We start from the raw sequence: 14,296 nt of genomic DNA, 5'->3' as shown, positions 1-14,296 counted from the left end.
CCCCCACGATAAGTTCTACTATGTGATTTTAAAATGTTTTTCCACTTTGATTTTGCCCTTAACAGCTTCTGGTTGTTTTCTTTCTCTTGACTGCTGAGTACCGCATTTGGACATCTGAAATCATATTTCATATGAAGAAGCGTTTCTCATTCTGACTATGCCACAGCACAAGAGGCATCCAAAAAGAAAAATAAACTCAAATAATGAGAGCAGGATGACAGTATACATAGTTTTCAGTTCACTCAAAAACTGTTGTACACAAACAGTCCTACACTGGTCTCAACAAGACTTTATTTGCAGACTGAAAACAACAGTAATTTGATGTGAGAAAGTATTTCTATGTATGCATGTAATATAATGTACATGTAAATGAGAATATAAATATTACAAAATAACTTGTATTTATCCTTATTGCTTAATTTAATCCCTGACATATTAGGTAACTGCTGTGCTGTGTTGGTACAGGCCTGCACACAATTGTTTATATTTATGGGTGTGCAAAAGGAACTGCAATACTTAGGAATGATAGATATTGGTGCTTAAAGTTAAGTACCACTCCTGAAAAGTAGGCTTTTTAATTTTCTGAGCAAGGCTTGAAAATGTTTCACTGAACTAAAGCTGGGCTGTTAGGGCTGATGGCTTTTTAGATCTGCATTTTCTTACAGTTTTGTGTTTTATGATTCTGTCTGATTTTGATGCCTTCCCCTATGGTTATGAAGACCTCATGTTTTTACTAAAAATGTAAAGGTAAACTGCTTGATTTTGCTTTGCTTTATATTAGTCCTACATATGTATGCAATTGATTAAAAACTAAAGAGAATAATTGAAATATTATAGTGTATTTTATGCAATGCATGATGTCCCCATAAGCTAGAAAAAAATATATTTTATCAGAAGGAAAAAAAAGTTAGGGGGTGGGTCAAACCAAACATTTTATTTCTCTCCTCTTCAAAGAGATGAAATTTGCTGCTGTTAACAACCTCATTAATGCACCATTATGTCACTGCATGTAAAATCTTGCCCAGCTTTCACTGGGAGAAATCATTATATGCCCACTATATTAAGTTCTGCCACAATAGATTAATCTGCTTCAGTGCTATTGCACTGCTGGGGCTCAACTGTGTAAGCAGGCAGCTGGTGTCTGCCTGACTTGCAGCATCAGAAGGGTAAAGAGGAGGTGGCTTTCTGGTGCCAAGATTCCTACTGAAACATCCAGAACCAGCTGAAAATAGTACAGGTCTTTGTGTTGATTTTCATACACCATGGCTGGATTTAATGTGAATAAATGTGGGAGGGAAGGAAACAAATGCTTATATTGAGCAGAATTAAATATAAGCTTGGATCTAAATAATTTTACGAGCTCAACTGAGTTACAAGTCTCTTCAGTTTTAACTTCATTTTTGAGTGGACTGAATATATTTCTATTGTTCAGTGTTTCAGTGTTTTGTGTTAGCTGTTATGATTTTATGACTGCCTGATAAAGCAGTTCTTTTAATGCTATAAATCCAAACAGGAGAGTTTTGTTGAATTCTTCTGAAATACTTTTAGGCAGCTTTCCTCATACCTGCATGGTGATGAAAAAAGAAGACTTGTCAAAACTGTTGTGTTTAAAATTAGGTGTCACATATTGACTGTAAGCCCTTGTTGCAACTTCTCAGCACTCCTCAGCTCTTGTGTTCATGAACTTAGATATGAGCCTGGAGCCTGCTTAAAAAATCAGCAAAAAGAAACCACCCCCTTTCACTCAATTTTAAATGGAGCTATAGACCTTGAATTCAGACATTTTCAGGGAATAGTTGAAGTCCCCAACAGAGCAGAGTATTAAAAATGTGAAAATGCTCTGCCGTGTGGAGAGTCAAGAATAATTAATTTCCAAACTCTAGCAGCTATAGTGGATTGCAATGTTTTATTTTTTTATTGAAATGATGCCATTGTAATTTTGAGACGTTGATCTGGAGAGTTAACCAAAATAGTTCCACTCATTTCCTAACGAGGAAGGTCTAGGGACTTAGGAATGCAGGCAGTAAGAAGATCAGTTACCTGTTGGCCTGAACTTCTCGATCAGAGGAACAAAACCATCCAGAACGCTCCGAAGTCGATACACTAATTGTGAAAACACATTTTTTTCCAAGATAAGCCAGATATAAACATAAAACACAAAACACTGAATAACAGCTAAAGCCAAACAAATGCCGGTTGTACCATTAAGGAACCTAAGATTACTGTTTGTCACTGTCTGTGACATCACTGATAGCAAAGTAGTGACAAGTGTAATTCCACATAGAACCATCCACAACCTACCAAAAGCTGTAGCACAAACTTAGAGGCTTCCGTTCTTAGTTTGAAAGCCATGCCTTGCTGCTGTCTGCATCTTTCCTTTGAGATACCTAAAGATAGCCAAGAATCTTTCTTGTGGTTTTTTTCTTTAATATAAAATTCTTAGTAACTGCCATCATCCAGGTTCTGCTGGAATTTGATCCTTGGGGTGTTCAGCAACCCCAGTCCTGGGGGAATGAACGGCAGCTCAAGCGCACAGCCCCTTAAAGAACGTATTCTGCAAAGACTGCCTCACTGCTAAAGTGACATGTTGTCATGGCAGCACAGCATTCTGCCTTTGCTACCAGAGAGGTGACTCAAGGTCTTGTGACCAGTGCGAAACCACATCTGCCTTCTGTGTCACAGAGGCATGTTTGTTTTCAGCCACGCTGTGTAATTGTGAATGAGGCAGGCAGGTTAGGTGATGATTTAAAGAATCTTAGCAGTAGCCATTTTCTAGACTTGTGTAGTTAAGTGACTGCGTGCCCTCGTATCCATCGTGTTGGTACAGAACTGACTGTTGTAGATACTTACCTAGACCAAAATAAATCCCAGTGGTTTCCAGAGAAGCAAAGGTGATTAAACCAATTCCAAGAGAAATTGTCCAATCTAAGACAACAAAATAGGTATTTGGCTTTGTGCACTTTTTGGACTGCAGCAATTTAACCTTCTGTTGAAGCCTTGCCTTACCTTTGTAGTAGTAGTAGCAAACTAGTAAAGCTCCAGTTGCGAAGCAAAGAATAACAAAATGAAAGAATTCATCTGAAATAGAGAGGGGAAATTAGGTCACAACTGTTGGCACTGTTCCCTTAGGAGTACACATGAGGTTCTAATGTATCAGTCAGTGAATAAAGCGTACTTCTGTGGGGGATGTCTCATACAGTAAGCTCGACATCACAAACACAGCTTGTCATGTGAGAAGCTTTAATGGCCTTCGTCAAGAAGGCCCAATGACCTTCAACAAACTACTCAAGTTGAGAAGTTTTTTGAGCTAGGAAAATTATTCTTGGTCTTATGTTCAATGGGATTGATGTCAGCTGAATTAAAAAAAGAATTACCATCCTTGCGTATGCCCATCCACCGTACTGTCCACCATTGAGGGTGAATGTTCTTGTTCCCATATGCTGTGAGAAAGAGAGGTCTTTCATTGCAATGTAACTATGAAATTCAGGCATTTTAAGTTTCTTTCCCTTTTTGTAGCTAAGAATCTGAGAGCAGAATATATTTTAAAAAAAAAAGTTTGTTCAGAGGAAAAAGCTGCAAATTTTTCAGGGAGATCAAATTAGCAGTTTTAAAATTGTTCCCAAAACTACTTTCCAAATGGTCTGTAGCAACTGTAAAAACACCATTATTCAATTAATAATTCCAAATTGCTTTTAAAGAACTCCAGGTCTTTTCTGTTAAGTCTGGGGCAATCGTGGTCTCAGAATTACAGTGGGCAACTAAAGCAAAGGTACAAGGGAGCTTCAGTTTGATTTGTGATGTCACTTAAACAACAGTATAATGATCTTCATTATTATCAATACATGAGTATTATCAGTCTATCTACTTTGGTCTAATATTACAGTATTTCTGCACCTCCCAAATTAAGAACTGTTGTAGCTGGCAATTACTCTTATGGGTATCTCATTATGTCAATACAGAGGAAGAAGAACGTAAGAACAAGCTTGGTATTTTTAAAGTTTCAAGTATAATGATTAATGTTAACATAGTATGGCACTACTGTAACTCACAGATGTTCCTCTGCATGGTTGTCTATGTGAAGATTTGTAGTGACAGAACTTGTGTGAATTAATGTTCAGACCTGTTATGTGTCTGTTGTGTTACTCTGCCTCCTGGATGCAGTAGTACCGTGGTAACTTCGCATCACATCGTATTTTGCACAGTATTTCTCCTGTCAAAGCACTATAATGCATTTTAGTAATTGTTCTTAAAGCTTCTACTTTTTACTTACAAAATACCTAAGTACCTAGGAGCTGGTATAGCTATCACTGCTAAGTAAAACTGAATGCTGAAAGACCACATTCACAAGAAAAACTTGTTTTGCTTGTTAGTATTTACCATCTGCAGTTGAATCTTCTCTTCTGGTTATTTCTGAAAAGCAACATAGTTGTATTATTTCTGTGATAAAAACACAGCGGTACTGTCAAGCTGGATGAATATTCTGTTCTAGGACTCAGTAAAATAGCACTAGAAACTGCCACAAATTTGATGAAATCAGAACCCCAAGGTAAGATAATGGAAAACACTTATTTGCAGTGGTCCCAGGTAGCTGGAATAGCTGGGCAGTAGATGATTGATGACTTCCCTGTTAATGTTTGGTTGCTAGAACTGAAGTTGGAACTGGTCTGAGTCAGAAGTGAGCTGTGTCCACAGATCACATGAGCCTTTCAAATGCAGTAGACAGGGTGTTCAGTACTAGCTAAATATTTTCAATGGCTTGGTCTAGTGCACTGAACTAATCTAGCGCTGAAGTAACAAAGGCTGCAGAGAGAGGTGACGCAGCGGGGACAAAAGCCAACTGCAGAATTGCTGCGTTCCTTTCTGCACCTGGCAATGTGGGGAAAATGTTGAGCTGCAGTAAACGCACTCCTCTGCTCCTGTGTTCTATGTTCTCCTTGCTGATGGGCAACTTGGAATTCTCCCCTAAGGATTTTTCTGCCATTTACACTCTCTTTCCTTAGCTGAAAAAGTCTGAGTTATAGCAACTCTTCCCCACTTTGCAGAAAAGAACTAGTCGAACAGCTGTCCTCGCAGAAGGGCCAGCCTTCTTTTTGCACTAATCGATGTGGAATTGACCTGGGATTGAGATGGATGATGTTATAATGTGATCAAGCCATTGAAAATTTTCTATCGTGGTCGTCTTACATCAGTTCTGCTGCTGCTTACAGTCCCTTACAAAAGGAAATATGCCTTCAGAGTGCAACCACCTGGTCAAGCTCTCAGTGGGACTGTTTCTGTTGACTATCATTTGGCTTTCAGCTAGCATCTTGTTTTGGAGAATGCTCTGAGCTAAGTGAGTTAGGCATTCAGAACTCAGTATCACCATCTGGCAGAAACCAAGTTTCCAGGTTGCCCAGTAGTGTTGCTAGGATTTCCACTAGAAAGGATTGCAACTGCTGTGAGCTGATCCTCGTCTCTGGCAGTGCTACCAAAAAATGGGTAATTGTGCCCAGGGCCAACACCACACCAATGGGAACGTAATGGATTTACAGTCAGGTAGTTATTCTATATTTAAAAAAAAAATCAAAAAGAAGGAACTATGTTAACAAAGTTTTCCTTCCTGCGGGATGAGGTTCTTATCTGGGAACACCTACCTGAATCTCCGTAGGGAACAACCTCAGCTGGTATACCTGAAATATTATGGACAGAGGATGCAGGTTAATGTCTACAATAAACGTGCATATTTTGCTGCCAATCCTAACCCAAGCCACTGTGCTGAAATAAGCGTGCTTGTGTCAGTGTGAGCTGGTGGATACCAACTCCTGCTCTTCAGAAGGAGGTCTGTTGTGGTGGGTTATGCAGATCTAAAGGAGATGTAAACGGAGTATTGACACCACACATTTCTTATCAAACAGTAGCTGGAGTCAGGCAGAATCAGATTCGTGTGAGATGAATTAAACTTGCTGTTAGTTTAAATGAACTACTTTTATATCTGGAGTGGAATCAATTTAAGATATATATTAAATGATTAAATGAAAGGCCTGAATTTTCTTTTTTTTTTTTTTTTTCCTCTAAATCAGTGATTCTATACCAGTAGCTGATGGCTGTGTTGACACAACATCTTTTCTGCACTGCACTTCTTTTCCAGTTTATCTTTTGGAAAGAATGGAAGAGCCTCAGGACCAAGATTCAAGGAGTGGTCCTCGCTGATGATCTCTGGTCTGTGTAGAGAGTGGAAAGCAAACCCTGTAAGTAGTGGCTGTGATAGATGCTTTCAAAACTCTTTTGCTGTGTTTCATTGGTGACTGTGCAGACTCAGGCAGTTCTCCCACAGTGCTAGATTTTGTTGTTCTTATAGTTCAGTTCTAACCATGGGTTAGAACATGGCTAAGCATTACTATTAGTTTCATCTTGCAAGAAATGCCTTTCCTGCAGCCAGATTCTGACTCACTGTTTTCCTACATCTAATGCTGCCTGTAGAGTGTTAATCTACCACTGTTCTGAAGTCAAACCAAAGAATTCCAGAAACTATTTTTTTTCTATTTTATACTTGTTTTCTCTAAAAAAAAAAGTAACAGTGTTGGCACTTTGTCCCACCTCCAAGCAGTTGGCCTTCAGTCTTGTGTCTTCCTAAATCATCTTCATCGCTGTCTGGATAGATAAAATGATTAAATTAGTCACACACACACAATCATTAGGGGTTGGAAAGGATCCCTTATGATCACCTAGTCCAACCCCCTGCTAAAGCAGGATCCAGAGAGAAGGTGAGCAAACAACCTGCTGTGATAAGAGCACTTGGTATAAGAAACAACTCTGATGTAGAGATTGCCACCAATTTGTGTTGCATCCAAAGCAGAATAGGAAAAAAAGTGTGAGTTTAAGGAACGGTAAACAGTTCAAGGAAGATGGATTATTGTGGAGATAGCAAGCAAGAAAAGTGTACTAGCAATACCAGAAACAGTAGTGGTATAGCTTTTTGCTCACAATATAATAATGGTCATGGGATATTTAAATAAAAAATGAGGATTTGGTAGTGCAAGCATTATTATTGGCTGCTTTTGCCTCACTGCTCTCTTTAAATCTAGCTGAATTGAAGAAAAACAGTAAAATCATACACCAAAAGATGATGGAATAGATCATATAAAGGAGTGTTAGCAAGACGTCTTATTTAGAACACAAATATATCATCAGCACTGCTAACTGGTTTTAAAATTTTGTTTCTGAACACAATTAATGGTAATTAGTGCATGGCTTTTTGTGACAGAATAAGCCAATGCCAGCAAAATCTCATTTCCATGTTGCCTGTCATCTTTTAGCCTCTGGTTTTCCATGAAGGGAAATGGCTTGAGGGCAACCAAAGTGACCTTTGATACACCATTGATGATTGCTAGGAAGTACTGCAGCACTGTCATTGACTATCTGCCTCCTGCTGTAGCACTTCAGCTAGACCATAAACATCACAAAAAACATGGTCCTGTGTTTACAAAGGAAATTTGCAGCAGCTTTCAGCACTTCTTGCTCCTCCAATTTCCCAACAACAGGAAGCAACCATTATTTTGTTAACAATAAATAAATCTAGAGATAGTGATTATTTTCTGTGTCTTTGGCACAGTTTATTTCTTCGGGGTTATACCAGATGGCTACTGAATTGTTGCAAGTCTCTGGTGTCAGTCTCCTTAGAACACGTAATCAGACTAAGTTATGTGCCAGGGGAAAACGAAACGATCTTTTTTACCGCGTGTATCTTCATCTGTGGATTCCTGGGAGGAGTTTTCAGCCTTTTTATCCTCTTGTGAAAGCATGAGATTTCTTTCCAATCTCTTGAGGAGTTTTAGTTTTTCATCTGTTATGATATACAGGCAAAACAAAAATGGAAAATTTTTTGTTTTATTTATAGTGATATATTAACAGTGTTTCATAATGTTGTATTTAAGGCTTGACAAGAAATCAGAGAGAGCCTTTCAGCAGTGCTATCTGTAGTCCAGCAGCAGTACAGAGCATTACAATAGAAGCTTCACACCACTGTTTAACTGACTTAAATGGTTGCAGTAGATACTTAGGTCTCATATTCTTGCCTTTAATTTACCCATAATGTTACCCCTGTGACTTTTCCCGCTGCCTGGAGCAGCAGCATCTGCAGCTGAAAGGTGATTGAGATGGACAACAGCTGCTTTCCTGCTCCTGGGCTACTCCTCCCTCCAGTGCTCCGATTTCTGCAGGGCTCCTGTGGCTGTGCTGCAGTGCCAGCACCCTCTCGTGGCATAAAAGCAGAACTCGCAATGTCAGCTAAACCAAAAACTATGTAGGCTGCTGAGTCCTGGGCTGGGCAGTGCGGTGCTCCTGGCTCCTGTGGCTGGAGTTACAGGTGTTTCTTAGCAGCTCTAACTTCAGTTCTGTGCTGAGTCCTGGCAGGTCTGTGCATCTCTTCATTGTTAGTTGTAATATTTGGACATAGCCAGAGACACAATTTCCCCCACTTCCCTCAGTTGTCAGCACAGCTCACTGTGTTAGAATTGGGAATTGGGTCCCTGTCAGCACAAGCAGACCTGCTGTGACAAATGCCCCAAGAAGGGCTGCTTTTCGGGCTATGGGACGTCTGCCCTATGTGAATGTGTTCCATTCTGAAGAAGAGGGCACCTCCTTGAAGGTGTCCAGTTAAATTCAGGGTCACCTTAAGTGAGTGCACCTTCATGCTGTATTAAAGACAGTTAGCAACTCTGTGGACTCCATGGAATTGTTTATCATGCAACATGGCAAGTGGGAAGCGTAGTGGAACCTGGCTCTTGTTGCCAGGCTCAGCAACCTGAATTGCATCTTCTGCCTGCTGGTTTTGGTTAGTGCTGTGCTGCACATCCTAGTAGAGACATTTTCAGAGGCATTTACAGAGCTTGACCCTGATTTCTTACTACGGCAGCTCAGAGAGGTCAGAGGGGAATGGTCCATGCAAAGCAATGTCCTGGCTGTCGTTAGCCCAGTTAAGAAAAAAAATGAGGGATTGCTCTAAGTCTCAGAAGTTCCTGGGCATCATCCTCTACACCTAAGTGAACAAGGGTTTGGGTTGTTTTTTTCTCCCCTGAAATGAACACAGACTAAAATAAAACGCCACCTCTCTTTAGCTCCCATTATCCCTGACTTTTCTAAGCAGTGTTTCTGTACCCTTTCTCACTAATAATCACTGCCAAGCTTTGAGTTTTCTTACGGGCAATACAGTAAATTTAACAGAACAGATGAAGTGATGCCAGGTAGGACTCACCCTTTCCCTTGGAACTGGGCAGCTGCTGATACACAGATGGGTTGGAACTCTTCAGCAAGAGGTAAAGGACTGCCATTGCCCTGACGCCTTTCGTCTCTATGGCTTTCAGGCAGGCTGCACAGCCCCCAGGCAGGACGCTGCACCTGTTGAGGAGCTGAAAGATGAATAAATAGCAAATAGTCCTTCCAATAAAACACAGTGTGTGGGAACAGATCATGAAATAGAAGTGAATGAGTCTCACTGTTAGGAACGTGATCCATAGCTCCTGCTACGCAAGGGGAAAAATCAGGGACAAAAAGCAACATCAAAAGTGTGAAGAAAATGTAAACTCTATTCAGCAACTTAAAGCAGAGCATCAGTGGGGAAAGAAGCATGGTGTGCGATAGATGACTGAAGAACTGGAGAAATACAGCATAGGGCCTGAAATGGACATGCACTCCTTGCGATATCTTACAGAAGAATGTCTAAAAATATAAGAGATAACCAGGCTGTATGGTCTCTCTCCCAAAAATATATCAGAGAAGTACTAAAGTGCCTGGAGAATGACACGAAAATCCTTTTTTTTGTTAAGGTTTCTTTAGCAACTTACACTGTTCTTCTCTTCAGCGGCCAGGATAGGTGGATCAGTGGTGGCTAAGCTTTTTACCAGTGATTCCCAGAAGGACTGGTTCATTTTCTCGTGATTCTCCAAGTAATTGTCATCAGCAATAAAAGCCCTCTGGAAAATGTCTGGGAGGAAAAACAAGTCAATCACTGCACTGAAGTAGAGGTGGGTTGTGCGAGAGTTTTCCTGTTGTGCTCAGTGTGGGTGTGGTGATAGACATCAGACTGCAGCGTTTTGGCTTATAGGAAAAAGAGCAGTGTTGCGTAGCATAAAGCAACTCAATCCACCAGAAACAGAGGGCAAAAAGGCTGATAGTCCACAATAATGGGTGTCTTGATGATGCTACTGTTTCAGGAAAAGCAGCAAGGGAAGTATTTCTAAATATTGAGCAGGCACTTATTCTGATCATGCTATAAAGACATACAGAGCGAGATTCCAACTAAAACCTACTGCTTTCTGTAAATTGTTAGGCATTTAGTGCATGGAAAAAAACCCCTTCATACATACAAGGATGTGCAAAGGCCAGATGAGAAGCCTGTGGAAGAGCAGAGAATTGACCACTGGTCTGTTTATAAGCAGGAATGTGGATGGAGTGTGTTTTCAGAGGAAACAAGTCTCACTGACTCATGGTCAGTCCAGGAAAAACTGTTGTGTATTGTGAATGAGTAGAAGCTCTGACCTTTGTGTATTATCCCTACCTTGTTGTTCTTTGCTGAGATCTGGGAGTGGGATACTGAGGTTCTCCATTTCTGTTTGAAAGGAGAAAAAAAAGCAGGTATTGTTTAGAAGCAGATCAGCCTGACCTCTATTCTTCTGCCTTGCTCTCCTGCAGACATGGCATCTATCTCTAAGCACTTCAGTTTAGAAATCATGTCTCTGTTGCAATGGCAGTTTCATATCATGGTTCATTTACCATGGACCCATTCTCTGCTCCTCCAAGTGAGTCTGGCTGGGCTGCCTTCAGTTAGGAAAGAACAAAAGTCTCATCATCATGAGTAAAACCAAAAGTAGTCTGACTTGATCATCCACAGATATGAGTAACTTAATAGGCACAGTTGCATTCACGAAACAAAACAATTATTTGTTTCCTTCGACATCCTTACATTTAAAATATACCTATCAAGAAAAATAGTAGAAGTAGTTCAGATGAGAGCCCAGCAAGATTTGGAAATCACATCTGAGAGAAGCCTTTGACATTTCATTCTCTTCTTCCCAGTTGTCATCAGAAGGATGCTTCCACAAGTTTATGTTTAGGAATTGAAAACTTTGAAATTTCAATCCCAGAAAGTTTCTTGCTGTTGTCCAATAACATGGAAACAAAATTCTGACATCCCCAAAGTGCAGTGTTTCCTTTTGGTTTGCTAAACTCACCTAATACATTTCTTTATTTACTTATTGAGGCAGTTTTACTCTGACAAAGCATCTTTTGTTGTGCTCGGGGTTCTGAACATGGCTGCCTCCACCTCCCGTGGTCCAGGCATCTTGCATTCACACCACCCCCCTTGTGAAGCACTTCCTGTAAAGCTGTTATACTGAATGATGCAGAAGATGACTTTTTGAGGCTCTAAAACACAGTCTCTCCTGTGCAAGGCACAATAAGAAAACATAATTTAGACACCCAAGCACTTTCTTACTACATAGATTTTGGATCCTTTCAGCAATGGACTTATAGTCAAGCACCTTAAAAATAAGTTCTTCCTTCAAATTTTGCAGATGGACAAGTGATGCTTTTCCATAGGCAGTTTCGATGACAACCACCAGCCATAGACATCATAGAATCATAGAATGGCTTGGGTTGGAAGGGACCTTTAAGATCATCTAGCTCCAACCCCAAAATATTCCAAGATCTGCAACAGGTTCAGTTAGTATCTGCAGGATGACATACTGCATACACACAAACATCTCACCTTTGGTAACGGAACAGTGTTTTAGTGTCTCAGCTCCTACAGAAAGTCAGATTCCAAAGTAAAATGAAACCTTTCCCCTCTTTAGAACCAAGGTCATGGTCTTCTGATTTTGGTACCTCGGTGTCTCTGAGGGCTTTCTCCTTTTCTAGATTGCAAATGTTCCTCGAGTGAAGAGGTTCTTAGTTTAAAACTCTGTTTTGCCATTGGTTTGCAGTTTGACTATGAGGAAATTGCTTAACCTCTCAATCACTTCTAAAGGCTAAGCCCAAAAACTGGTCCCTACCTGCCAGGTGTATTGTGAGAAAACAAACATTTCATATTCTAACAACACTGTGAAATTATTGTTAATGATAAGTCTATGCAAGACAGCACTCACATGGGCAGATTAATACATTTTATTAAACTGATACACCCAGAAAAACCAGCATGTTTTTGGACAAACAAGCTTTGAATCCATCCACTACTTTAATAAAAGTTACTACCTCTCCTACAAACCTTGCTGTCTTTCAGCCTTTGCTGCCTGAGCTGTGGCAGCAGTGCTGTGTGACAGCCCATGGTGGCTGTGAGCAGCCGATAGGGAATGCAGGAAGCTCATCTGTCCTCACTGCCCTGTTAAGCAACCACTGATGCTGAAATACAGGAACCAGCACACCACACCCTGGACAAACCCGTTTTCAGCACACAGTGAGGAACATGATTTCTGTGCAGTTATATATATCCAGCAGTGGTTTTCAGCATCTTTTTGCCTTCCTATTCGCGCAGCCTAAATGCTCCAACAGTGTTTGTTTTTATAAGTTAAATCCATCAGACTTGTTCGTGGGCAGCAGGGCTGAAAACCCAGTCCAAAAGGAACAAAGTTACTTCAAACATGAGCATTGCTGTTCTGAGTTATTATTTGCACAACATGTGTATAGAGATCCATGGAGTGAAAATGGGATCAGATCCACCCTTCTGCAAGTGGGGTAAGAGCAGACACATCGCTGGAAGCCTCCTTTGCTTTCAGATTGATGGACCTTAGAACCATTTGCTTGCTGACCCAACTGACCTAACTGCTCAGCTGCCCAGCAGGCAGCACCAGGACGCTGGGCTGTGCACTGGGCCCAGTGCTGCAGAGCAGCCGAGCTCCATTCAGTGCCTGCAGCAGCGTAGAGCCAGCCAGCTGCCACACTGCTGTGAGTAAGGAAGTCAGGCACCTTGCTTCGGTTAGATTATGCACAATTAATTCCCCTGTGGCACTTCTGGAAAGAAAATCAGATCTAAACAAAGGATAAGTGCTGGCACTTAATTGTTGCATGTTTTAAAAGTGATTTAGTTGATTATACCTCCTAACAAAAGAAGGATGACGCTGGCTTTTCAGCCCAGCCACGAGCTCACTGGGACTGACACAAACCACAGACCTCATCTTGCTCTCCTCAGCAGCAGCCAGACCTCACTGCAGTGAGCTCCTCATCGCACCTTAACGCTGTGTGCGGCATCAGATGTGCAGTTATTCAGAAAGATTCTATTTAGATTCTATTATTTAGGATCACAGCCCACCAACCCCACCCATCCTCCTGGCCTTGGGCTCCTCTGGGGATGGGGCACCCACAGCTCTCTGAGCAAAAAGCATGAAGCACAACTGCACGCCTCAGGCTGGCCCTGGCTGCTCCTCAGGAAGCTCTCCTGCCAGGCGGTGGCAGTGGTGGAAGCTGTGGTTTCCTTCGGTGAGAAAACAAACCCACCAGCCCCTCTGTTTGAAGCTATTCCTGTCAATGCCACCAGTGAGACAACGATGCAGGTCACCCGCCTGCCTTCCTGTCCACACCTACAGTTGCAACACGACAGAGGAGCAGCAGGGCTCTCAGACTGGCACACAGCGCCAGTCGTATGAACTGGAGCCTCATGCACTGTGCAACAGCACGTCCTTCTTGCCCAGCTCTCGTGGCAAGCCCAGACATGGCACCTGCTGAGCAGGGCAGCTGGTTGTGGGCTGCCGGCCGTGGCTGCGCTTCCCGACGCGTTCGTGGTGCAGTTTGAACGTACCTGGCGCGTGCTTCTCCTCGTGCTCGGCTCTGCTCGGCTCCTGGGCTGCTCTGAGGAAAGGAAGTGAGCTCAGCAGAAGCTGAAAGAACTCAAGTTGTGCTCTGAGAAAAGTCACGCCCGTCCCAGCGCTCACCTGCCTCAGGGGAGGATCTGCAGGGCGTGCGCAGTGCCGCCTGGCACGCGGTGATGGGCAGGAAGGCGTCAACCGCCTCCTCATGCGGCTGCGCTGACTCAGGGCAGCGGTGATCCTCAGGGGTGGCGGGAAGGAGCTGTGGGGAAGGCGGGGTGCTGCCATGGCTGGAACCCGCAGCCGCCCTTACAGCCATCCTTGGGCTGGAGGCCCTGGCAGCGCTGCTGCCCTCCTGGCCTGCTGAGACAACATGTACAGGCTGGCGTCTCCTCCTCCGAAGGAGAAGGCTCACCTCAGGTATTAAGCTTGAAAACAATCTCACACCAAGAACCCGGCTGTGCTTGGGACGTGAATGAGGCAAAGCAGGCTGTGCTGTTTATGTTTGCCAGGAGTCATTCAGA

General features: G+C 42.2%; 1 protein-coding gene across 1 annotated transcript; it reads right to left on the bottom strand.

The window, feature by feature from the left end:
- Positions 1 to 1,397: 1,397 nt before the first annotated feature.
- TMEM40 (transmembrane protein 40) lies at positions 1,398 to 14,060 on the bottom strand. The gene is made up of 13 exons (XM_052679030.1): positions 13,766 to 14,060; positions 10,535 to 10,585; positions 9,822 to 9,961; positions 9,233 to 9,386; positions 7,715 to 7,822; positions 6,577 to 6,630; positions 5,634 to 5,669; positions 4,378 to 4,410; positions 3,375 to 3,440; positions 3,007 to 3,078; positions 2,851 to 2,925; positions 2,041 to 2,103; positions 1,398 to 1,564 (listed from the first exon to the last, which is right to left on the bottom strand). The coding sequence occupies exons 1-13, from the start codon at positions 14,058 to 14,060 to the stop codon at positions 1,545 to 1,547; spliced, it is 1,167 nt and encodes a 388-aa protein (XP_052534990.1). The 3' UTR covers positions 1,398 to 1,544.
- Between the last annotated feature and the right edge of the window lie 236 nt (positions 14,061 to 14,296).

The sequence above is a fragment of the Tympanuchus pallidicinctus genome, unplaced genomic scaffold (genome assembly GCF_026119805.1).
Source record: "Tympanuchus pallidicinctus isolate F22 unplaced genomic scaffold, pur_lepc_1.0 scaffold17, whole genome shotgun sequence".
Classification (NCBI taxonomy): Eukaryota; Metazoa; Chordata; class Aves; order Galliformes; family Phasianidae; genus Tympanuchus; species Tympanuchus pallidicinctus.
This window is presented reverse-complemented; position numbering and strand designations above follow the sequence as displayed.